Source organism: Nilaparvata lugens, chromosome 13, assembly GCF_014356525.2.
Source record: "Nilaparvata lugens isolate BPH chromosome 13, ASM1435652v1, whole genome shotgun sequence".
In the NCBI taxonomy this organism is placed as follows: Eukaryota; Metazoa; Arthropoda; class Insecta; order Hemiptera; family Delphacidae; genus Nilaparvata; species Nilaparvata lugens.
In genome coordinates, this window is record NC_052516.1 from 28,429,554 (window position 1) to 28,455,132 (window position 25,579).

Below are 25,579 nucleotides of genomic sequence, written 5' to 3' on the forward strand. Positions count from 1 at the left end.
CAGGAGGCTGAATCTCTCTATGGTGTGGGGGGGGGGGTGTGAGCACCCCAGTAAATAAATGAATATCTTCAGTTGAAATTTATTGGAAACTTAGATCTTTTGTGGAACTGTATTGGGAACTGAAGTCAAAGAAAACTTATACTTATACTCAAACTTAAGATTGTTTTATTCTAGCCTATGCTAAAGTGAATAAACTCACGGTAATAATCGGAAGGATTCTTGAAGGCAGGACAGGGATAATCAGCGGCGGAGAAATATGGCAACATGTCTCGTCTTCGGCCCGAGTACATCATTCTGCCACCAGAGAGCAGCAGCACCCGCGACACCATCGTGAAGATCTCGTAGGTTGGAGGCTGGATGGTCAGCACCACTATTCTGCCTACTAGACCACCTAAAAAAATTTGTATATAACAGTTTTTTCACATAACGGAAAACAGTTGCTCTTGAGTCATTTACAAATAGTAACGGAATAAGCAAATGGAGGGTAATTTTCATAGAACAGTAATTAAAAGCAGTCAGTCTACCATTTCAACAAATATGAAAAGTCTATTAGAATAGTTTTAGCGCTATTACAAGAATTTCCTGGCCTTCTATACATACAAAACAACAATGAATTGAGCAAATACACATTAATATGTGTCTTAATATATATTTGTATATCGCTGTCATTTCTGTGGTGCTGACATTGTCTTATTTTTATTGTGAAGTGTATTCTTATTTTATGATGTAGCCTACCACTGTGATTGCTTGTAAGACTTGTGAAATAAATAACTTTTTGAATTGAATTGAATTGACATTACGCATACACATTAAGTATCAGTCAGAATAATGTTCTTATGGGACCATTCATACTCGCTTAGCCGTGCTAAATAGGATTAATCCAATCAGAACGCGTAGAAATAACATTTTTACTGTATCGGTTACTTTCACTAATATGTGGGAAGAGATCTTGAAGAGAAGGACAGTTTTTGGAAGAGATGGAAATATATTTTTAGAATACATACATTTATGTAACATATTGCGTGATGGAAATAACTGAAAAAAAATATTGAAGATAATATTGTAAAGAATCTCAAAGCTCAAAAGCGAAAAACAGGAAACAACCTCGAAAATTAAGGAGATTCTTCAAAGCGATTGAAACATGTGAGAATTATACATAACTATGTAGATCTTCGTAATATAACTGAAAAAGTGAAGTTAGTGGAAGTTGAAGTGATTTTGAAGAATTGAATTGAATTTATTGCCAAAAATCACATACAAATACTTGCACAATGCAATCATTAGAGTATGCAATATAAAATTACCTACAAATAGACATTGATATTAACTTACACAACAATAATAATCAATGTAATATTCGGCACTGCCAACATAAGATTCCTTGTGTGTTGGCAGTGAGTAGCGGTTAACTTATTCTGCTTCAATTCTAGTCAAGTGAGAAAAGATATATGAAAATTAAATTGAATAGAGCTAATGAAAGTATTACACGTAATTTTCAAAAATCTCAAAGGCTCAGAAAAAAAATTGAAAACTTAAGAGTAGTACATACTATATGACAAAGTAATATCCAATTAACCACTATGACGTCTTGAGGTCAACATGACAATGAATCTTTCACAAAGGAGAATAAATAAAATAATACAATACAAAAGAAATCGTGTAGAATCTCGAGGAGCTCGGTTGCAAAAAAGCCTGTCAAATATTAATTATTATTAAATTACGTGAGAACTAATTAGAGAAGCCTCCTTATCTAAGAATCTTCCTCTGGTTGCTTCTCATGGTATTCAATCACCATTAAAATTTAACAAGCTTTTGTGATCCCGGGTCTAGAAATTTTCAAGAGATAGACTAGTAATTAAATTACATACCTGTACTGCTACCTCCAGCCCACTGTCGTAGAAACTCGACGAGGAAGAAAGTGTCGAAAATGTCCATGGACCGCGTGGGGCGATCCAGAAGCAGAATTTCGGCGTCGGACACCAGATGGCAGGCCAAGCTCAGTCTTTGCGCTTCCGAGTCGGTCAGGCTTGCCACTTTTGTGTCTAGCACCTGAGTCAGGCCCAACTCCTCTATTAGCAGATCCATCTGTCGACAAATCAATCAAATATCATATCAATTTCATAATTTTCAGGCAACTAAAATCAAATCTATGTACTTGTTACGACTGGAGTGGGCTACAGTCCCAAAAAATAGTATTCTTATATTCAAGCCGTGTCAACACTGAACAAATGTTCAGCAAACATGTTTGTTGAGGAGGTCAGGAACAAACATTTCAAAACGTTTGGCCAATCATTGTTTGTCAAACAAACAAAAATTACGGTTTTTCCAAACATTTTCAGTATTGACAGCTGTAAAACATAAAACCTGTTCTTCCCACTTACAAATATTTTGTTTGGTGACGCGTCCACACTGGCCACGAGTAAACATAATAAAATTTGCCCAAACTGTTTCAAAAAACATGTTTGTCGAACATTTGTTCAGTGAGGAAACGGGTTTAGAGGTTAGCAATAAAAGTTTGCAACAGAAGTTTCCAAAACTATCCAGTGGTTGTACTAGAAAACATCAATGTTTCCTATTCAATCAATAATATAATTTTAGTTATGTTTATCGCACTAAATCAAAGGAATGGGTGATTTTGTAATTTGAAAAAACTGAGAAATTCAAAATGACCTTGAAAATATACGCGTACTTAATTGAGACCATTGCGCCTACATAGGTTGACTTATGCGACCCGCAACACACACAATCTAAATTTTCTGTAAACTACAGACTGATCACTTGATCGATGGACCGATTTACCTCTTCCACAGCAACAAAACGCTACTATGCATAGCAATAACATCTGTTCATCCACCTGTATTCAGCTATTCGGCTCAACCAGCCAGTATGCCGTAATTTAGTAAATGGGAATACAGTAGTCAGGATGCGCAGTTGGATTAGCATTCTAGCCCCGCCTACCACCGCACCGAACAACTAGGGAACGGCAAAACTACGATGAACACCAGTACAAATCATGATTCCTAATCAAATGTGTTGGAATAATGAACAGAAATTGACCACTGGCGAAAATTTAACTCTATAGTGAGGTCCACCTTATAATGGCAGTGAAGAAAGATAGGAGAACAACGTTGCCGATCCTCCTCTGTCGTGTCAATGCCTTCTATGGATGGTAGCTGATGTAGGTTTATTGATGTAATATTAACTGTTCATTCTCGTTTCAAAGAATCAATAAGAATATATTTTATTAAGCAAGAAATTATATTTTTCAATAATTGCATAATGAATTTTCATAATTAAGATGAAATATTTTGTTAATTAATTATAAATTCTACATAGTTAAAAGACGATCTGGCAACAGAGCAAAGCGAGAAAGAGATATTGCTATCCGCTTTGTTGGATGATAGATAAGGATAGCAATACCATTGCTAATCAAACACTGTCATTATAACGTGGACCTCACTATATCACAGTTGATGTGAAAATATAACTTCTCAATCGGTCAAGTCATACCTTGTATTATCGATGTATAGAATATGATTAACTCATTGATTAACTCTCGTTGATTAACTCACCTGATCGGTGGAAGATACTTTGGTGGGCCCCCTGGGAGGCCTCCTGAGTCTTGAATAGAATGCAAGCGTTTGCGACACACTAAGACTCCCCGCCAGGGTGCAGTCACTCCTCACATAGGCCACCCTCTTCCTCAGCACTCGCTGGCTGATGCTCTGTCCGTTCAGCACTATGTGGATGGTTCTTGCCCGTCTTGTACCCGACAGGATGTCCAGAATGGCACGACCTTCGTCAACTGTCAAGATTATCAAAAATTAGAAAAAAGTTATAATAATAAAAAACTACATACAACATTATGATAATAGTAGTTAATCAACATACTTTTAGTATTTTTGAATGAAATGAATACTAAAAGTATGTTAACTACTATTATCATAATTATGTAACTATGTAATGTATTATTTAAATATAATTCTCATAAATTTCCACTTGTATACTTCTTCTATTTGTTTAATAAACACCCAACACCTACGGTTATAGTGAGCACAATACTTTAAATTTACACTTTTCACTACTTGAAGTTGTTCTCTTATTTGTAACTTGTATGTAATTTCAAGTGTTCTCATTGTTCTATTGTTCAAGTATTCTATTGTTCTCTGATCATTGACGTTGTGCTTACCTTGTGTTGCCATGACTGCTAAGATTTCTCCAGCTTTGGCTTCGAACGAAACCGACTGAAGCAGAGGTTCGTTGTTCTTGCCGTCTACATCTAGACCTCGAACCTGTCGCCATAAAAAATCATATTATTATTAAATATAACATAAAGGACCGTACTTGGATTAGATATTAGATTACATTAGATTGGTTTAGATTAGATTAGATAAAACTGTCACAACTTGATATGCGTAGCCTAAGTGCATGGGATATGTAGATTTTCTTTAAATTATGGATTATCCCTGAATATTGTTTCTTGGACAAGATCCGTATTTATAATATGGAGGATTTTTGTATATGGATAAATTTATATATCGTATATGATGATGAGAACCGAAGATGAGGCAAATCCACTTCTGGAATAGTTTTGGGTTCATGGCTGAATGAGAACTAAGAAATCAACGATGAACATTCATAGTGAGTTTGATAGTAGCTTTACAATCCCATTACTATCCTTCCAGATCCAGTCTTTATTACTACGTTCATAATATTCAAACCCATATCAACAATTATTGATGAGTTTTAAAGAAATAGCTATTTATGTATTAAGAGCGTAATAATCTACGCTCCGCTTCGCGTCGCGTGATAATTTTGCAAGAACAATAAAGAAGCATTACGCGCGAATTACATACAATTTTTTTTCTACAACTGCCCAAACCTGTTAAATTACTTATATCGGCGGAGTTACAATTACCGACATTTTTGGTTAAGATCTGACTTTATGCCGAGCTGCTTACCATCAGCTGATTAGCGAGCGTAAAGAAACTCTTCTGCGCATGCGCGAATGATCAGCGAGCGTAAAGAAAATCTACTGCGCATGCGCGGATGGTTAGCGAGCGAAAAAGTAGATTCTCCTCAGAAATAAGCTGTTTTACGAGGAGAATTGAGTATGTAAATTCTTTCTTTACGCGCAGTTGTAGAAAAAAATGTTTTTAGTTCTATGGAAGCTATAGTTTACTTTGACATCTGTGCAACGGAAGCGGAGTTATGGCTTCGTAAATGAGGCAGTTAAAAACTGCCTGTTTTTAACTTTATGTGACGATTCTGCAACCGGGCATTAGTAGACTAAGTATATCTCATATATCTTTGATGTACTGATGGCGTAGAAGACTCGTATATTATGCTCCTAGTATGGCTTTGAAAAGCCATGGCCTCTTTCCCGTTTTCAAGTATTCTAATAATTTCAATAGTAAATTCGTTAATAATTGATGATAATCATCATACGATACATTCCAATGCTTTGTTATGAGCAGATAAGTTACCAATAATAAAATTATCCTTCTTACAACGCTTGACATTTGTATTGGTATTCTATTTATTCCATTATTGTTCAAGGTTCATCCGAACCCCCCATTAACAACCTGCAAAAGGGATAAACATTTTATTTTTTATTGCTCCTGATGCTCACAAGAGCTTCTTGCTTGTGCATGGGTAATAGAATGTGCGTTGGTGAATTGATGAGGTCATCAAACGTCCATGGAATTGGCGGGAGTCGTACCCACAAACAAGGCGGTGCTAGTAGACCGACGTTTGTAACGGTCCTTACCACTAGACCAACCCGGCCGGCATATCAAATCAAATCATTTTTTTTAATTGTATGAAATCAGGCCTACTTTCTTTTATTTATAGAATAGACTTATAGTACCCTTTAAAATCAATGAAATAATAAAAAACAAGAATACAAATCGTAACGTAACTACTAGTTTCAGTGATCACACCATCGTCAGGTTATATTTTATAAACTGACGATGGTGTGATCACCGAAACTAGTAGTGACGTTACGATTTTTATTCTTGTTTTCTAATATTCTATTAATTTTGAAGGATACTAAACTTCTATTTCACAAATCAAATCAATTTATTTATCATTTGGACAAAAACAATAAAGACATTTCAATGAGAGAAGCATATAACCTAGAAGCATGAAGAATAGGATAGAATATATTTTGAGAATAGTTCACATGACAGAACTTTTGTACAAGGATAGGCATTTCAGTTATTCTATTACTGTACAAAGTCCATCCCAGAAGTAACGAGATTACCTACCTGCAAGTGCGGATAAGCTCCGCTAAACGCCTCCCCACGATGCACCTGAAATGACATGCCAGGCGGCGCGTCATGAGAGCGGAGGGCGGAGTGGGCTCGTGACGAGGGGGGTGCCATACCGCTGAGCATGCTGGGGGCGGCACCACCCCCCACTCCGCCGTCCAACACAGAGTGACTGCCGTGGCGGTGCAACACTGCCGGGTGGTGGTGTCCTGTTCCCACCACTGCCACGGATGCTGGACGACCTCCGTGTCTGAAAACCACAAATAATGTATTAAATTCGTCAACAGAATATAATTATTTCTCTTGATCAAATAATAATCTTTTAGAAAGAATACAATACTTCTAGAAAGTCGCCTTTGTAAAATAATAAATAATCTTCCCCGATTGACATATAATTAAATATTTTGGAAGTTCATTATGTTCCTTACCCTTTCTTCATACTCATAATCAAAAAACAATTGGCAACAGTATGAGAGTAGAGAACGATAGAGCTCTCTGCTATGTCCAATGATGTGACTGCTTTGTCTCTAGGGTGCGAGCATGATGGAGAGGAGAAGGTAGCTTCAACCTTCAAGCTTGAGAGTGTTGAATGTAAAGCATGTATTCAAATTAAGGCGCACATGGTGCTCCACTATTTATCACCATCTAGGCATTGGATTGTTAGTAATAATAAACAATTATTGTTCAGCTAAATTGAGAATTATCAATTGAAGAAAATATGCAAAACTCTCAAGCTTGGAGATGATTGAGGGTTTTAGCTCCAACGCCGCTCCGCCGCCATGTTTTAGAAATGAAAAGTTATCCTTTTTCAATATCTATCCTTGCGATTCTCAATAAAATATAAGATTTAGTCTATGTTGCTGATTCATGAAGAATAATACACCAAACTTAGTGAAACTAATATCCCTTCTAAAAGATAACTGAAAGCGTTTTCCATCTTGAAGGACCAGAAACCCTCGAAAAAGGCCAACATCCCCCATTTTAATGAGACACATGTTTTATGGTTTATCGATCACAGTCTCAAACAGCCTAGGTCCTCAATTTGAAGATTTATTTGAGGATAAAAAACTGTGCAATGGGATGAGTTGGAAACATTCTAATAAATTCGATTGCTTGATTGAGAGGAATCCGAAAAGAGGGAAGGAGAATTTGAAGTTTTTCAATTATTGCTTAACGATCACTGTTCATAAACCTTGCTTAATAATCTTCGTGTTCTTGTTTTGTCACAAATTCAGTCACATTCACTATTGATAACACATTAGCTTCACGAAACAGACTATTAGGAATAGACTTGGAAGTTGAAGTTCTCTCTGAAAGCAAAATTGAATTGAGGAATAAATTTGTTAAATCATTTAAAATTTTCTAAAAACCGCCACATGCTACAACCAAAATAGTGCCTATTCGAATCGTTACAGTTATTACAATAATAATTTTGAGCTTTACCAACCGTTTTGTCTTTTCAGTAGATTTCTGCTGCTTAGATGCTCGACGTTTTTTATTTTTGTTTGTTTCATCGTCATTTTGCATAGAGTAAATACACAATAAATATTTATCATTTGAGAAAAAAAGCGGATCCAAATATATGAACTTGTTACGTCGTATGTCCAACAAATCTGTAAGTAATTTTTTATATTTATTTAAAATGCAAATGACACTAATGTAATAACATTGGAAGATAATATATAATAATAATATTTCTATTAATTGATATCACCTAGCGCTACTACCTGTTAAGAAAAGATCTCCATCAATTTGATTCTCTTATTGTGCTATCTAATTTCTCAAATAATCATTATTCTCGATGGGACCTCAAAATAGTTCCATAGAAATTTATTTAATATTTTTATGAGGGTGTACGCCCAACTTATTATTGTGTATGGTGAATAAGTTCTAAGCTTTTGCGTGGGTAATGTGAGATATGATGATGCGATATTAGTATAGCTACAGTTTTAGGTGGGTTCTGAACCACTGAGAAGCTATCTATCCATTCATTCAGGGATATAAAGCTCTCACAATCGTGTCAAAGATGGTTAAACCAAAGTTTATGGATAGCTTGGATTGAAAGCCAACAGAAAATAAGAAAAGTATTGTTATTCGATTGAAATTTCTGATGAAAGACAAAAATACGACAAAGTATGACCAAGGAAATATAATATCATTGAGGAAGTGTATATTACTATATAGTATAGGAAGTATATTACTTATTTTGTCCGTGATAATACATAAGTAATTCAGTTGGATGAGAACACGTTATCTAAACTTTCTATGAGATTGAGTCAAGTTGAAGTTCTAGGAACTTTGAGTTTATTTGAATGTTAAATGTGAACGATATCAATGGGTTCAATCCTTACACAGGAATTCAAGGTACAGATACTATGCCTGAAAATACTCTCTATTAATGAAAATGTAATATTCAATATTCACGTGGTATTGTTTCGGTGTTTGAGATTCCATAACTATCACTCTTTACTATTTTTGTCACAGAGAATTTTATATCACTGAAACGTGAACTTTCCCCCCACACAATAAGTTCACAAGACAAAAAAAACTGCGTAATGCATTAGAAATCATTGAGTTATATGAGTACATTCAAAGATCACAAAAATACTGAGATGATCTATCATCCTATAACATCAACGAACACTTCAACACTAGAGAGCTGAGCTTGAATCATTCCTGCCTCATTTTTAGTATTCAGATTTTCTCAGGTGAGGTGGTAATTGCTCTTCAATTTTCGTTTACAAAAACTCAGGCACAAGGTTAAATAAATCATGTAAATTGGAGTAACATCTAAAACAGTAATTGACTGAGAAAGTTTGGGTGTCCTAATTGATTTGTCTTTCAAACAAGTAAGTGTCAGACCGCACACTACAATGGAGATCTAGTTAAGTTGTTGAGTTTGGAGGAGGCTATGACAATTATTGTAACACGGTCATAATGACATTGATAAATGATTCATAAAATTCGTGAGACGATTTACTAGAAAGAATTGTCTTACAGACTGTCACAAAGTGAATTTTTGTGACGGATAGAGAGCCGTCGTCCAGCATAAAATTAGCGAAATTATTCTATTTTAGAATAGGAATAGGATCGTCTGCCAGATATATTTTGTTAGATTTGTAGTTGTGTATACATTATCACTATCGCCGTCAACCCCTTAAATTAGCAGCATTCGTATCATCTAAACGATAAGCGGCTACCGAGTCGGGTCAGTATCGCTCTTCATGAAATTTCTGGAATAGAAATATTGTTTACCGGCCTGAATTAGTGTAGTAATTAGTATCAGTATCGTCATTAGCTGCACCCTTATCATCAGCACTAGTGGATTCAAACCCTGTCACATGACTAGTGGCGTGATCGTCTTTTCAGACTCCCATTGGTCAGCAAGCCCCTTTTCCCCCGGCCTCCTAACTTTCAGCGACCCGGTGTGGCTTCAAGAAGATCTGGGAGAGAGTCAGTTGTTCGGTGGTTGAGCGTGAGATCGGGTCGCGAATCTCCTCTCCTTACGACGTTACCGACACTAATTATTATTCTATCTTGTGTTAACGTAGAATATTGTAGGTCGAGTTCCGAACAACTCGGAGTTAGAATTCCCTTGTGGGTTTTTCTTTCTTGTCAGCTATTTTTTTCCCGAATTCGTATCACTGGGGGTGAACGAATTATCTTGGTTTTGAAACCTGTAAGGGATCTCAAGTTTGAGCTACAAACAGTTGAGTGGGGAAATTTAGCTAGGCTTTTAAGCAAATTATTTTTGAGGGCTTAATTCTTAAGTCTCGACTCTGTCGCTTCACGACGTTTAAGTTTAGTGCGGGAATTTGTTTGCTATTCTCCGTATTTAATTCTGCAGTGATTCAGGTAACTGTATGTCAGGACTGGTCACTTGTGTGCATTTCCTCTTCTGTAATAAGGTAATCTCAGTTTTTTTTAGGGATATATTTCCCTTATTAATTTTCATGCTATAGAGTGGCCCTGTATTTTAAATTCGCTTAGCAGTTTCTGACTTGCTGTAATTCCAAGTAGGAAAAGCCCAATCCTTTTCCTAGAGAACTCAGGTGCAGCTTGAGCTCGTCCTCGTCGAAGTTTCTAGACTGCGACATCCTTTCTCTTTCTCTCTCTTAACTTTTCCTATTCTATAACCCTTCTAGCTCTCAGGTACAGCTTGAGGACTTCCTCGCCGAAGTCCCCAGACTGCGGCATCCTTTCTCTTACATTCTCTTCACTTTCCCTATTCTATAATCCTTCCTGCTCTCAGGTACAGCTTGAGAACGTCCACGCCGAAGTCCCCAGACTGCGGCATCCTTTCTCTTACATTCTCTTCACTTTCCCTATTCTATAATCCTTCTAGCTCTCAGGTACAGCTTGAGGACTTCCTCGCCGAAGTTTCTAGACTGCGGCATCCTTTCTCTTTCTCTCTCTTCACTTTCCCTATTCTAAAATCCTTCCTGCTCTCAGGTACAACTTGAGAACGTCCTTGTCGAAGTCACAGACTGCGACGCTACCTGCTCTCAGGTCCAGCTTGAGAACGTCCTTGTTGAAGTCACAGACTGCAACGCTTCCTGCTCTCAGGTACAACTTGAGAACGTCCTTGTCGAAGTCACAGACTGCGACGCTACCTGCTCTCAGGTCCAGCTTGAGAACGTCCTTGTTGAAGTCACAGACTGCAACGCTTCCTGCTCTCAGGTACAGCTGAGAACGTCCTCGCCGAAGTCCCCAGACTGCGGCATCCTTTCTCTTACTCTCTCTTCACTTTCCCTGTTCTAAAATCCTTCTGCTCTCAGGTACAACTTGAGAACGTCCTTGTCGAAGTCACAGACTGCGACGCTTCCTGCTCTCAGGTACAGCTTGAGAACGTCCTTGTCGAAGTCACAGACTGCGACGCTTCCCGCTCTCAGGTACAGCTTGAGAACGTCCTTGTTGAAGTCACAGACTGCAACGCTTCCTGCTCTCAGGTACAACTTGAGAACGTCCTTGTCGAAGTCACAGACTGCGACGCTTCCCACTCTCAGGTGCAGCTTGAGAACGTCCTTGTTGAAGTCACAGACTGCAACGCTTCCTGCTCTCAGGTACAACTTGAGAACGTCCTTGTCGAAGTCACAGACTGCGACGCTACCTGCTCTCAGGTCCAGCTTGAGAACGTCCTTGTCGAAGTCACAGACTGCGACGCTTCCTGCTCTCAGGTACAGCTTGAGAACGTCCTTGTTGAAGTCACAGACTGCAACGCTTCCTACTCTCAGGTACAACTTGAGAACGTCCTTGTCGAAGTCACAGACTGCGACGCTTCCCACTCTCAGGTGCAGCTGAGAACGTCCTTGTCGAAGTCACAGACTGCGATGCTTCCTGCTCTCAGGTACAGCTTGAGAACGTCCTTGTTGAAGTCACAGACTGCAACGCTTCCTGCTCTCAGGTACAACTTGAGAACGTCCTTGTCGAAGTCACAGACTGCGACGCTTCCCACTCTCAGGTGCAGCTTGAGAACGTCCTTGTTGAAGTTACAGACTGCAACACTTCCTGCTCTCAGGTACAGCTTGAGAACGTCCTCGCCGAAGTCCCCAGACTGCGGCATCCTCTCTCTTCCTTCCTCTAAATTTTTCCTGCCCTGTATATCGCGAGATCTCAGTTCCAGACTAGAGATCGTTCCCGTCGCGGTCCTCAGACCAGCGAGAAGCTTAGGAGAATCCTTGTAAGCCCTTCCCTATCCTCTCATAATAGTCGACATACTGACTATTAATTTAAAAGCGTTTCGGACGATTGAGAGTGATTCCCATACCCTTAAGGGCAGTTACAGATTGGCCCTTAATAACCGGCGCGCTGTCATCAGATCAGCGCGGAAATCCTGTTTAGCAGTTTCAGAATTGCTGAAAATCCTTTCGCAGCTGCAGGCTCGCGATTCAGAAATCCGACACCCGAAACCTCATCCATTGAGCTTTAGTTATCATAAAATTGTAATTGTTATACTGTATTTAGCTAGCAGGTTCAGCTTGCTGAGAACTATATCGCGATTCACAGATCGCGAGTTATTGAACAAAACCCCATTAGTTACAGGAAGGAACAATCCTATTAACGAATCTCCATTTCCCAAGCCCGATAAAATATTCCCTATACCTCAAACTCGGTATACCATATCCTGTACCTTATACCTCTTACGCCCCTCCAATCATATTGATCTAATACCGGGTGCGCAGATTCAGTCTGCACACCGACAGCCCGCAGTCTCAGATTGCGAAAACCGTAACAAAAATTCTATATCATTCCTTGTTAAACTCCATCCCGAGTTCCTCCACTACAACCTTTATTCCGGGCTTGCAGGTACAGCTTTGCTCGCCGTCAACTCGCAGTTGGTTCAGATTGCGTACTACCTTTACAAATATAATTATTTGTGGGAACTGATATCCGGATCCGTATCCTTGGTTAAGGTTACCTCAATTCTCCCTAACACCCAACCTGAATTCCAAGAGCCGAGGGCCGAATCGGCCAACAACGGCACGGGCACACACACTTCCCTTCAAATTAAATACCTCCCGCCAAAGACAGAGGGTAAAGAATCAGGACAGGGGGAGAAGTGTAGGTCCAGTATCTCCACCAGTCAATACGGTCACCGACCCCGACCCATACCCGGCTGTAGCTAGTCCGCGTCGTAGCAATACTTCGCAATTATTAGAAAACCTAGAGGGTGGAATAGGACATTCTAATAAGACAAACAAATTGATAAATTTCCTTGTTTCGTTGATTTAATAATATTTTTTCGGAATCATTTATATGATTAATTCATAGATCAAGGCTCAGTTTGAGAGATGGATACATCAAACTCGTCATTACAAATGAATAATGAACATATTGTATTCTATTCCATCCACAACTCTAGTTGTAATTCCAGTTCTGTATTTGTAGTTGAAAACACAAGCCAATAGCTCTAATTACAATCGGCACCATGATTATTATAAAAGGCAGGATGAATGTCATTCTATCTTTGCAAGAGAGAAATCTATTGATGTCTGATAATCACTAAGGATGAAAATTACGAAAATCATCATCGATTTCCAATCATGAGGGATGGTCAGTTTTTCAAATACCGTTGCCGATTCAGCTTTACATAGTTTAGTGTTTTCTTTCTTTATTCACAATAGATTATTGATTGATTGATTGATTCTTTATTGATTTATGCAATAAGTACATCATCAAAATGATAGGGAGAGGAATAATAAGGCAACCTTGTGCTATTCCTCTCCCAAATTTAGATAAGGTTACACATAGTCCAAAAAAGGTTTAAGTCTTGTAGTTGTTCACTTTACAAATTTCTGAGTCCTCAATTATTTTCACAAAGTAGATTTTTAAATTTAGATGTTTCAAAACCAAACATAGAAGATATATTTCACATTGTTTTCACTGGAATAGGATATGCACATAAAATATAATATTATATCACATAAAATATTCACATAGAAGTCTTGTAGAACTGTATCGAAAGACTCTTCAGATCCATTCTTGAATTATATTTAATAGTCAGTATTTTTATCTTGAATCAAGACAAAAAAAAAAACAAATCAGCAGGCAATGACAAATCAAAGAAGTAAGTGGAATAACTGTGATTAGAATTATTCAAAAAGTTTGTTATTGTTGATGTCATCCCACTCTTGATGCAAACATTCCTGTTAAACAACTTTCCAAGTTGGCATTCTGGAATGTCAAGTTTAGGGTGTGGTTCCAACCTCCAATCGTATTCCCCAATAACCTTCAACTTCCTTTATTTAGTATTAGCCGAAGAAGTTGTCGCATACTGAACCTAACTTTGTTATTTACAGTTTTTCACTCTTTCTAATATTCTATCTCCTCCTCTTCTTCTCTCTCTTCTTCTTCTTTTCCAAATTTTCAATCGTCAACTTTTTGTTTCAAACGCTCATTATTCATATTTTACCCCGTTATCAGTATTCACTGATTCATATTCTTCTAACCTTCCATCTTCCATCTCCCAACCCATCCGAATCATCTCATCTCTTTCTTATCTATCTTTTAATCTATACATTTCTTTATCTTCTACTTTCCGAATCTCCTATTTCTGATTGGCATTCAATTCTAACTATTTTTTATGTTAGTATTCTCCTTTATTTTGTTCTCTTTTCTATTCCCCTTCATCTACTCTTCATTTCCCCTTATTCCTCTATTCTCGTTGTCATTCTCTCTCGCGCTCTCTTTCACTATGTCCCTTCTTACTTCATCATCACTCTCGTTATCCTTTCATTTCTCAGCCTGCTATTTCATACTATCCAATCATTCTTATACGTTGCACTTTCTTATTAAGACATTTTTATGTACTTTTTGTGATTTTTAATATTAATTTTGAATATAGTTATTATATTATCGTAGCAGCATGTTTCGTGATTTTCGTGTTTTGATAATTTGTTCAGATAATCAATAATGTATTATGTATATGATTAGGAGAGTAACTCCTATTTGTATGAGTACTTTCTCATGAACAAATAATAAAACTATTTGATTTCATTTACATCTTCCAATACCTTTTTTCTTCCAAGGTTCTTTTCCTCCCATTTATCCAATTTCCAATAACTCAATGAAACATTCAGAACTTTAGATCCAGTATCAAACTGCTACGTGTGCTGAAGAAGGGCCTAAACACAATACCACTGGAAATTCTCGATACTTCAAATAGCAGAACATTCAAGACACTACTGAGGAATTGGCTACAAGAGAGATGTTTTTACAGTTTGATGGAGTTTTTTCCATATACAGTGTGAGAAATGACCCTAGTGAAATTATAATAATAAGATGATGTCATCTTTATTTTTGGACTTCAAATATTCAGACATTTTGATCACCTGACAAATTCTATGATTCTATTGTAACTGACAAATGCGAAAAATTTAATGTAAAATGTACATGCATGAATTAATATTATTATTATCATCTGATATCTTTATTATAATAGATATCGATGTGCTATTCCTATGGTTTTTTATATAATGTAAAACTTGACTCCTCCAGTCAAACCTTCTTTAGAAGGTTTTGGAGAATTTATATTTCGTCTGGTTTATAATATTTGAAATTTTCCACTGAAAAGGAATCTTCTTATCTTTTGTCATTCTTGCTTTTTAATATTCTTCATTTGTTTTGTTTGTAAGATTTCTTCTTAAAAGTGTATTTTTCATTTTTGTTTGTTATATTTTTTATAATAAACTCCCTTCTTCTGGGGGTACCAGGACGAAGGAAAAAGGAAAGGAACGGATTATTATTATTATTATTATTATTAAACAGAGAAACTTACTCAAGAATGCACTAAATGTAATGTAATTAATGCGCTGTATATGTGTGTAGAACAGCAATCTGATACTGACTTATAGTAAAATCACTTCAATTGTAGTCAATGGCATACTTTATTTAAATTAATAAAAACAATATAAAAGCATAAAGTACCCTTTTATTTATGACTTATCTAATTATTGACAAATTTCAAGTTAGAATTGAATCGATCGATGCAAAAATTCGTGGTTATAAATTCAATTTTATACTTCATAGGGAAGTATACATATATTTACACCTACCTAGCATTATGCACCAATACATGCGGCGGTGGTCCCCCGAGCTCTGAGTAGGCGATTGCGCCCCGCAGATCATGTACACTGCGCCTGTGTTCATAGGGAGCCGCATTATGCCTCATCAGCAGTTCTGGTGCGAGCAGGTTGGCCTCACTCACACTCTTGCCACGGCCCCCGGCTGGGTGCTGCTGGTGGGGGGGAGGCGGCATCCCACCCCCGCCACCGGGGCCACCCATCTGTTGTCTCAGGGGCATGCTTGGCTGCAAACAATGACAGAAATACTGTGACTTTAATAACAGATAAGACAGGAGATAAGATAAGAATTTCAGTGACTTTAATAACAGAAAGAAGATAAGATGAAAATATGATAAGAATTTCTGCAAATTCTATTTTTTATCTATCTGAGGGGTAAGCTCGTCTGAAACAATGCAGAAATATTTTGACTTTAATAACAGATAAGACAGAAGATAGATAAGAATTTCAGTGACTTTAATAACGGAAATAAGATAAGATGCAAATAAGATAAGAATTTCTTCAAGTTTTATTTTTATCTATATATTATGAGGTCCAAGTTATAATAGCAGCAATTGATTAAAAATTGGTACAGAAGAAGGAACACTTGTTTTTTACTCCGTGCATTGGTGTTGCTATCCTTATCTATATTCGACAAAACAGATAGTGCTATCGTGCTACTTTGTCACATCGTTTCTCAACAATTTAAGATTATAATTTATTAACAAAATATTCAATCTCAATCATGAAAATTATTATTATCATTGGAAAGTATATTTTCTTGAGGAATGAAATACTTTTAAACTTTCCCACTTGCATACGAATCAGCTTTAATTCAGCAAGTAGTAGGTCTACTTTTGTTTTGTCACAGTAAAGTAAAGATTTTATTTAATCCAGTATTCTTATCATTGAGTGGAGTATTATATACTGTTTCTGCTCTAGATTTATTATATGTAATTTGCTTTATTATTGTTTTGGAAAAATAAAACTGGTTTGATTGATTGATCATTTTTAACAAAAATGAACAGTTGATATCACAAATATACTGGAATCAGCTATTCAAAAGAGAATCGGCAACGCTTTGTCCTACCTTTTCCACTGACATTAAATAAAGTTAACCTTACCTATTGGATCTAATCGACCAAAAAATCTATAGATTTCTGCTGCATTTGAACTACCAACTATTGAGAGTATTATTATTATTATTATCGTATGGATGGCTTTCAATGGTGGGGTGACTTAAGGGTAGTTCCACCTCGCCGTATATAGTCCAAAGCCCTAATGGGAAACTGGACACTAAGGTTATAGTGAACACAACACTCTATTGAGAGTTATGATATTATAGTATTTGAAAATGTATTCTGTCTGCATTTTGTTCTGTAGTTCTATGGCCCATTTTGTTATTCATATAGCTATATTGTAAGCCATTTTAAATTAGTGTACAGGTATATGCTATCAAAACTGAAAGTTACATGAATGAGCAAAATTAGTTCAACACAGGGATTCAATGCAAAAATACGTGGCGTGGCAAAACGCCACTCCAGTTTGCATTGGGCCATACCATGTTTATAAGGGAGGCGTGGGAGTGGCAAAAGTCAGTGCCACGCCAGCGCCACGTCACTTCAGTGTGAATCGGGCTCTACAGTTTCTTTGGCATGGCATCCATATAGATCATCATCATCATCATCATCATCATCTTTATTTACTTCAGTTCAGAATCTTATAAAACTTCGATAACGCTTTTGTCGCGAAAAACAATTCTTAACATCACTCACCCCATGATACGGCGTGTTCCGAAAATCAGGATCACTCCTGGCGCGTAAATAGTATCCGGGTGGGGCGTGCAAATGTTGCTGACTTGCATGTCTAGCTCTGGGTCGCGGTCTGGCTGCAGTACCGTTCCCCCCTCCACCACCACCATCATCACTGGAGTCGTAGCCGCTGCTGCCGTCTCTTCCGCCCCTCACACCATTCGGCGGAAACACCCGAGGTAGGCCGAACTTCAGGTACGTGTACATGTTGGAACCGAGCGCTGATCTTTAAAAAAATGCATAGAAAAAATTAATTCATTTCCTAATTCAATCTGCTTACAAATTTAATACAATAGCAAAAAAGCAAGTAAACCTGGAAAAAAGTATGAATTCAAACCATGATTTGAATATAATAATTCAATTTATATTCCAAAAAATATTTAAAAGAGTACAATGGAGAGCCAGTTGGTCCTGTCACGCATGATGTGACCCCTTTTTATTATTATTTTTACCTGAGCCTAGAAAAAAATGACCGTCATATGTGGTGGTATTATAGGAATTCCTACTGAGAAAAAACACTAATCAACTGTTAGAGAGAGTCTCAGATCGTTGAAATCTCAGTTTGTCTAGTTCCCGTTTAAATTATCAATACTGGCCACCACATAATGCGGCCATTTTTTTGTAGGCGCAGGTCCGGTACATAGGAAGTCCTGCAATAAACCATTTAGCCGGCAAATCATCAACTTCAAAAACAGAAAATTAGCTTTTTCATAAAGGACGGCCGAATACATTTAGGCAGATGCAAGCAAGGCTTCTTCACTACTTTATTCAAGTTTCATTTTTTTTGTGTTATTACACTTTTTTTTATTATTGTTATTGGTTGTGTTATTACTTTCCTTGCCCTATTACCATAGGTAAGGAAAGTATTGCTTTCCGAAAAAAATTAAGGTACCCCAATTTCTAAATTTCTATACGTTTCAAGGTCCCCTGAGTCCAAATAAGTGGTTTTTGGGTATTGGTCTGTGTGTGTCAGTGTGTGTGTGTGTGTTGTGTGTGTGTGTGTGTGTGTGTGTGTGTGTATGTGCGTCTGTGTACACGATATCTCATCTCCCAATTAACGGAATGACTTGAAATTTGGAACTTAAGGTCCTTACAATATAAGGATCCGACACGAACAATTTCGATCAAATGCAATTCAAGATGGCGGCTAAAATTGAGAAAATGTTGTCAAAAACAGGGTGTTTCACGTTTTTCTCGAAAACGGCTCCAACGATTTTGATTAAAGTTATACCTGAAATAGTCATTAATAAGCTCTATCGACTGCCACAAGTCTCATATCTGAAAAAATTTCAGGAGCTCCGCCCCATCTATGCAAAGTTTGATTTTAGATTCTCAATTATCAGGCTTCAGATACAATTTAAACAAAAAATTTTGAGTGGAAAAGATTCAGCATAAGAATCTCTACATTAATGATCAGTAACATTTTCACCTAAAATTAAAAATAAGCTCGAAATTCGAGAAAATGTGATCATCCAATTGCAAACTGTTGGCAACTGTTGATTCTATTAAATGATTCACTATGAAGAGATAGCAGACCTCGTGTGTCTCCAGCGTTATCGCCCTGACACCAGCTGGCTCAAATCTTTGAATAGTAGACTTGAGATGCGCGGGAACACTAGCGTCAGGTGATCAATTTTCATAACGGCAAGGAAAGTTGTTGAGTGCGCCACACCAGATTGTTTTTTGTTAGAAGCTGCTGTCGAACAGCTGTTTTTCGCTGGAAGCCTCTCGCTGATGACAAAACATGCATGATGAACATGTGTACACACATGTGTATACACACATGTTCATCATGCTTGTCCTGTCGTTAGTTGCCAGTCTCCAATTTTCAATTTGAATATCACGAATGTGAAATATCACAATCAATATTATCCAATTATTCAAATATTCTATATTTTCCCTCGTTTAACAACATTTGCTTTTCTTTAATGATTCCATGATAGCAAATTTTGATTTGAATTGGAAACTCACTTGGGTCCATAGCGGGGATGACTGAGGATAGATTGCACCGTTGATTCCCTGAGTTGGAAGTTGCCGTAAGGTAGAGGCGACTTCTCACTGGAGCCCAGGGCCGAGTCTGTGAAATCTGAGTTCAGATTTTGCCTGAAAAACCACCACAACATCATATATAGTAAATTAAGGAAAGAGAAATAATGTTATCTTGATGATAAGTAATTTTGCACTAATGAATAAATAAACAAATATTAAATCATTGCACAGTAAAATGTACGATCATAGATATTGATCTCTTAAAGTCTTCAAATACTTAATAGTCTTCCCAATAAAGACTTTCCAATGACAATACAGAATATTTGATACTCAGTTCGAATAGGAAATTTATTCTTTGATAGAAGATGGTCAAGTATCTATCATCTATGGCCTGATTTATGATCAAACTTTCAACCGGGTACTCTCATTTCAGACAATAATTTCACCTTTTTCTCTTATCTATTTTCTCTTAATAATTAAAGAAATGAATATCTTATCAGTTTTCTTATTTTATTTTGTTATATGTTTTGAATATTTTATCAGTTTCCTTCTTTCATTTTGTTATGATTTTGTCCGAATATCAAAATTCTATATGATTTTTTATGATACTTACCCCGGAGTTGGAACTAATTAACCAGATATAGCCTACGATGCAATAACATAACCCTGTATTGAATATACAATGAAATTGATTGATAAAACATTATCATTACCTTGATAAACGGTAGAGATTAAACTCTTGAAGAAAGTGCAAAAAATTACTGTGGAGAAAATATCAAACTCTATAATGTAGATTTGATTCTTACAGAAAGATGACCCCAACATCACCTATAACTACATACAAGAACAAGATAGAACGGAGAGAGTTTTACAAAATGCAATAATTGAATGAGGGTGGGTGAGTACCAAAATTATGTTATCTATGAATTTTAATTCCAATTGATGCTCCCATCTTACAAATGTTACAAATTATCAAATAAGAATTGAATAATTTCAACTTCGAAATTAGCTCTCACCTGTAGATAGACCAAGCATGGAGATCCTCAGAGGCTGAAGGCATCAACCCTGGTGGAGGCATTCCACTCAGCTCCGAAGGAACTTCTGCTATGGAGTACCTCCTCTCCATATCCCTCTGTTGGCGACCCACCATCTTGAATTTCCTGTAAACAACCATAAATTTGTTAGTAATGAGACAAATATTCCACGAATCAAACAGAACATTTTAACGAATCGAACAGGAATTGAACATATAGGAAACGGAGTGGAACAGGTTAAGAAAATCGGCCAGGTCATCTTCAAGAAAATTGTGATAGAAATTTAACAAAATCCATTTTCTCAATAATATGGCAGATCTCCTGCAATTTTCTCAGAGATGAGACTCATGTCTGTCCAGGGTATAAACTTGAAGAAAATCGTTACAGCCGTTTTCGAGAAAACCGTGAAAAAACATAGTTTTTTAGTCATTATCCACAATTAGTATATATTATACCTAATGACGTTTACTACTCTCTCCTACCAGATGTACTTATAGAATTCCAGTAAGTATAGACCAGTAGAAAGTCAACAAAATTAATAGTCCAACAACATACATTATAGCTCCTATTTATGAAATCAAAACTTAGACTGAGACTTAATAGAACTCTCTTTATAAGCTCTCTCGCTCAAGAATATTCTTTGATGAGAATTAATTCTCCATTAATGACACTTCAAAAACTATAACTTACATTGCGAATGACTAAAATAGTACTACAACAAAATTATTCTTTTGTTATAACTATTATTACTTGAATTGGAGAGTAAAAGCATTATTACTATACTAGTCACTGGAGTTTCTATTTCTAGCTGATGAAGTTTTATGATATGTTGTAAATTTAAACCGGAGCCCAATGTACTACCAATTTAAATAAATTATTATGACCAAATAAATTCACCAATTGGATAAATGGTTACTATTGTGACTAGAGCATTTAACATAATCTCACTCCACTGAAAATGGAGATCGAAATGACAAAATTTATAGAATTTTCAATTTTTATGTTTCTGCCTACTTCCTATATGTAATAAACCTATGAATAGGTTTTTCTTACTGTTTATCCTAGCTCTAGATGGAAATCTTGAAAAGGAAAATGATGATTACACAACTAGGAACAGACAATAACCATATCGAGAGATCTCTACCTATGTTCCTCTATTATCTGACCTTCCTCATTCCATTCTTCTTACTTTTTGCTCAAGCACCGTAATTGCGATTTTCCTTTCTACATCTCCAATTGCAATTTAATTGCGCACTGAGTCACTTGAAGTGATTAGATAAGAATGAAGAATATTAAATGAAGTACATCATATCAAGGTTAGATTATTGGAAGATTGATGCTGATTTGTTCAAGTATGATAACCTTTTTTCTTGTCGATTTCACTTGGAACTTTCTAGCCTCTCTTCGATTATTCTTTCCAAATTTAAAATTCCCTTTCCGATGTGAATTCACCTACTTTTTCATATCATAGTTTGGTATTTGTTGATAGCTTTATGCATTGTAGGAAGACTTCGAGCTATAATCTGTTCATCTAGAGGAGAGACAAACATAATGTTTGGGCTTGTGTAAGTATGTAGTTACTCATAAAAGCTATACATAACTGAAATAAGTATAGCCTATAAAATAGCACATATTCAAGATTCTAGCACGGATTTGAAGATGTTTTCACAGTGAACGCTCGTGAAACGGTTAAACAGTTGAACGAGAACTTGGATAAGATTTTAATGCTGCTCTTTTGGTCTATGATGATAAAATATGCATAAAAGTATGATATGAGTTATTAATTTTATAATTACACAAAAGCAAACTTTATGTTTTGTTTCTCCTTTCGATGAAGAGACCATATTCCAAATGTCTCAAATATCTGCAGAATTCATTCTATCAGACTATTTCTGTGTCTCGTTCTTTCATCTTTTTCGAGAGTGAGAACGATTAATCAACTCTTTATCCTTTCCAAGAATGGATGGTCTTGGAAGGAATTTCAAATTCTGCAAATTTTGCAACTGTACAACACAATATTACAGTTTATTTTCGCAGTTGAAATAGCATTTAATCCTAATTTCCATCAATCCTCGTCCATCTTCAGCTCATAAATGGACGATTATTTTCAAATTCTGTCAATTTTTGCAACTGAAAAACTTAATATTACATCTTATTTCTACAGTTTGAATAACATTTAATCCTTCAATTCATATCCTCCAATCTTTGTCTATCTTCAGTTTATACTTGGTGGTAGAATTCCTTTGTCATAAGTTCTGAATATTCAAGTCAGCATATATTTTGATCTACTCATATAATCTTTTTATCTGATATCTTTCTCTCAGTCACTCCCTATCTGTGAAGAAGAGTCTCTCCTTTCTCCACAGACCTTGATTATAGCAGAGACAACGAATATCCTTCTAAAGGAGTATTCTTTTCTCTATGATTGTAGTCAATGTTAGTCATCTGCAATTAATTGGAATTCTCCAAAGCGACCAAACAGCCTAGCTCCTGGCTAGATTTTCCGTCGATCCACCTCTGTTTCTTCTTTTCTCATTCTCACTCCGCAATGTTCTCTTCTCTTTCTTCTTCTTTTTTGAGTCATCGGTTTATTGACTCCTGGGCCGCCACGGAAGAATGATCATCAAGACATCCGCTCGCTCCCTCACATGGTTCCGCCATATTGGAAATCCCATTTGTCAAAGGAAACTTCAGTCTCGGAAAAAAAATCTATAGAAGTTTTATTTTCTCCAGTATAGTGTTACTACTCTACAAGAAAAATAGAATAAGCAATCTTTAGAAGAATAGAAGTTTTCTTTGCTTCAGTGAAGTATATGGCACTAGATATTCGTATGACATTTTGGAGGTGAGAAGTCTAATGATTTATTCCCTAGCTGTTTTAGTTTCTGAGATCGGAGATTTTTACTCCAGGTTTTATAGTACTGTTCTGATATTTATAATACTGTATCTGATATCATGAAGTTTTTTATTCTCTCATCGCCCTCGTTGAATTTGAATGATGAATTCACTATAGGTTGCTCATGCTGAATGGAACCTAGTGATTTAAACGTGATTTAGACATAAAGATTCCAAATCTTATAGTCCATTATTCATAGTACTAGTAATAAAATATACCTACTTTATTAATAATAGGAGTATTGAGCATCTGAAATGTTTTCATCTCCCTCTAAATCGCATGTTTTACCTACCAATCGTATGTTTTATGTATGACCAGGAAATAATAACAGTTTGTACAATATTATAGTACAATACAGCTTCATTTTATAGAACTATTGTGGATTCTAAAAGTCACACGATAAAAGTCTACGATAATATTGTCGTATATGCTGCTTGGGAAATGTGGTTATGTTGAAATTATGATCTACAGGTGTTCATAAATAATTTACTTTGTAATTCTGAAACTGAGTGCGGAAATGATGAAGATTAGGCTTACTTCTGTTTGATAGGAACATTTTTTTTAATATGAAATTTTAAGATTGTCGAGGATTCGAGGAATAAAAGATATGATAGTATAGAATAGTGAGAAGAGTGGGGCTTTTCAAGAAGAAGATATTCTTAAAAAAGAGTAAAATTGATAGGTCATCAATGAGAGATTGAGGGGAAAGATAAAACCTGAAAATAGGAAGAAAGCAAGAAAGATAGAAAATCGAAACAGAGAAAACTTAGGCACGAGAGGAAAGCAAATCTTACAATCTGATCTTACAAAACCAGATTTGTGATTTGACTGACGTTCAACAGAGCTTATAAGCTGGCTGCCGAAGGTCATTCCAATTGAAAGGAAGCCTCCGGATCATTCTTCTACTTCCACGTCAAGAAAAAAACTCAGAAAAAACGAATCTACTGAAGAATGCAAGGTCACGAGTGTGTAGTTTGTGAGGCTCTAGCCGTGTGTGGATGAATCATCCAGAATCTATTAAGCTGTTGAATACGAGAACAATAGGCAACTTGACAAAAAAACTGTAAAAATCACCTCGGGGGCTCCACAACTCCACAAGCTCTAACTACGCATTGTCTGCGGAATCTTTGTGGTGAAGTCAATTTCAAGCTTCAAGCAGAGAAAGCTTATTCGATAAGATTGTTTTATTCTATGCTTCAAGCAAAGATACAGACTCACAAATTCAATTACTTTACATACTGGTTTTATTGTGACTCTATTGAGATTTAGTTTTAATTGAGTTTTTGAATGAAAATCACTGATATTATTCATATGGAATGCCAGCTGTAGTGATTAGAACTGTCAGCATTGACTGAATGGGAAGTACTGATGTTTTATAAGGGGAATTCTGTCAGTTTGTAGTGAATCTCACTGTAGGAGGATGTAGGTTGTCCTTCTGTTGGAATCTGCTGAAAGGCTAACTAATCCATGAAGAAAACACAAAATTAAAATGTCAACCACTTTTTATTATTATAAAATAGTATAATATATACAGAACCTGGTTTCGTGGCTCTACCAGCCACATCTTCAGCTTGAATTTGTGTTTTCATTATGGAAAAGTACCTTAACATCACTCACAACACAACTGTAAGATTAATTTATGGAGCCCTAGTCTCCGATCAATTTTACTCTGTTGAACAGTAAAATAATACACCATTGGTTCTTATGAGAGTGCTTACACATAATAATGTTGCCAATGTTTGAACACCTCCATGAGAACAAACAGTATTGGTTTTCAGCAGAAATTATTGGAAAGCAGGTCTTCAGTGAATCAAACATAGACATTTTTTCTGAGAATAAAAATATTCTCGAGTCTGGAGTTGGGACTTTCAGATCCACTCCTTTGTATTCTTCCTTGGAGTCGAATGGAGTTTAAAGCCGCCACTGCTTATTAACCTGTCAAAAATTATTTTTCAAATTCTTCTGATGAATGTTAATTATGACATCTTAAGAGAGCCTACAAAGAATGGCTCTTCAA

General features: G+C 36.3%; 1 protein-coding gene across 1 annotated transcript in view; it reads right to left on the bottom strand.

Moving 5' to 3' along the window:
- LOC111044260 (ATP-binding cassette sub-family G member 8) overlaps positions 1-25,579 on the bottom strand; it is a 118,898-nt gene that overhangs the window by 13,225 nt on the left and 80,094 nt on the right. The window contains exons 8-11 of the mRNA XM_039440242.1: positions 4,190-4,292; positions 3,573-3,805; positions 1,869-2,085; positions 200-391 (exon numbers count right to left, since the gene is read on the bottom strand). Of these exons, the coding sequence (XP_039296176.1) occupies positions 200-391; positions 1,869-2,085; positions 3,573-3,805; positions 4,190-4,292 (745 nt within the window). The remainder of the gene's footprint in view (positions 1-199; positions 392-1,868; positions 2,086-3,572; positions 3,806-4,189; positions 4,293-25,579) is intronic.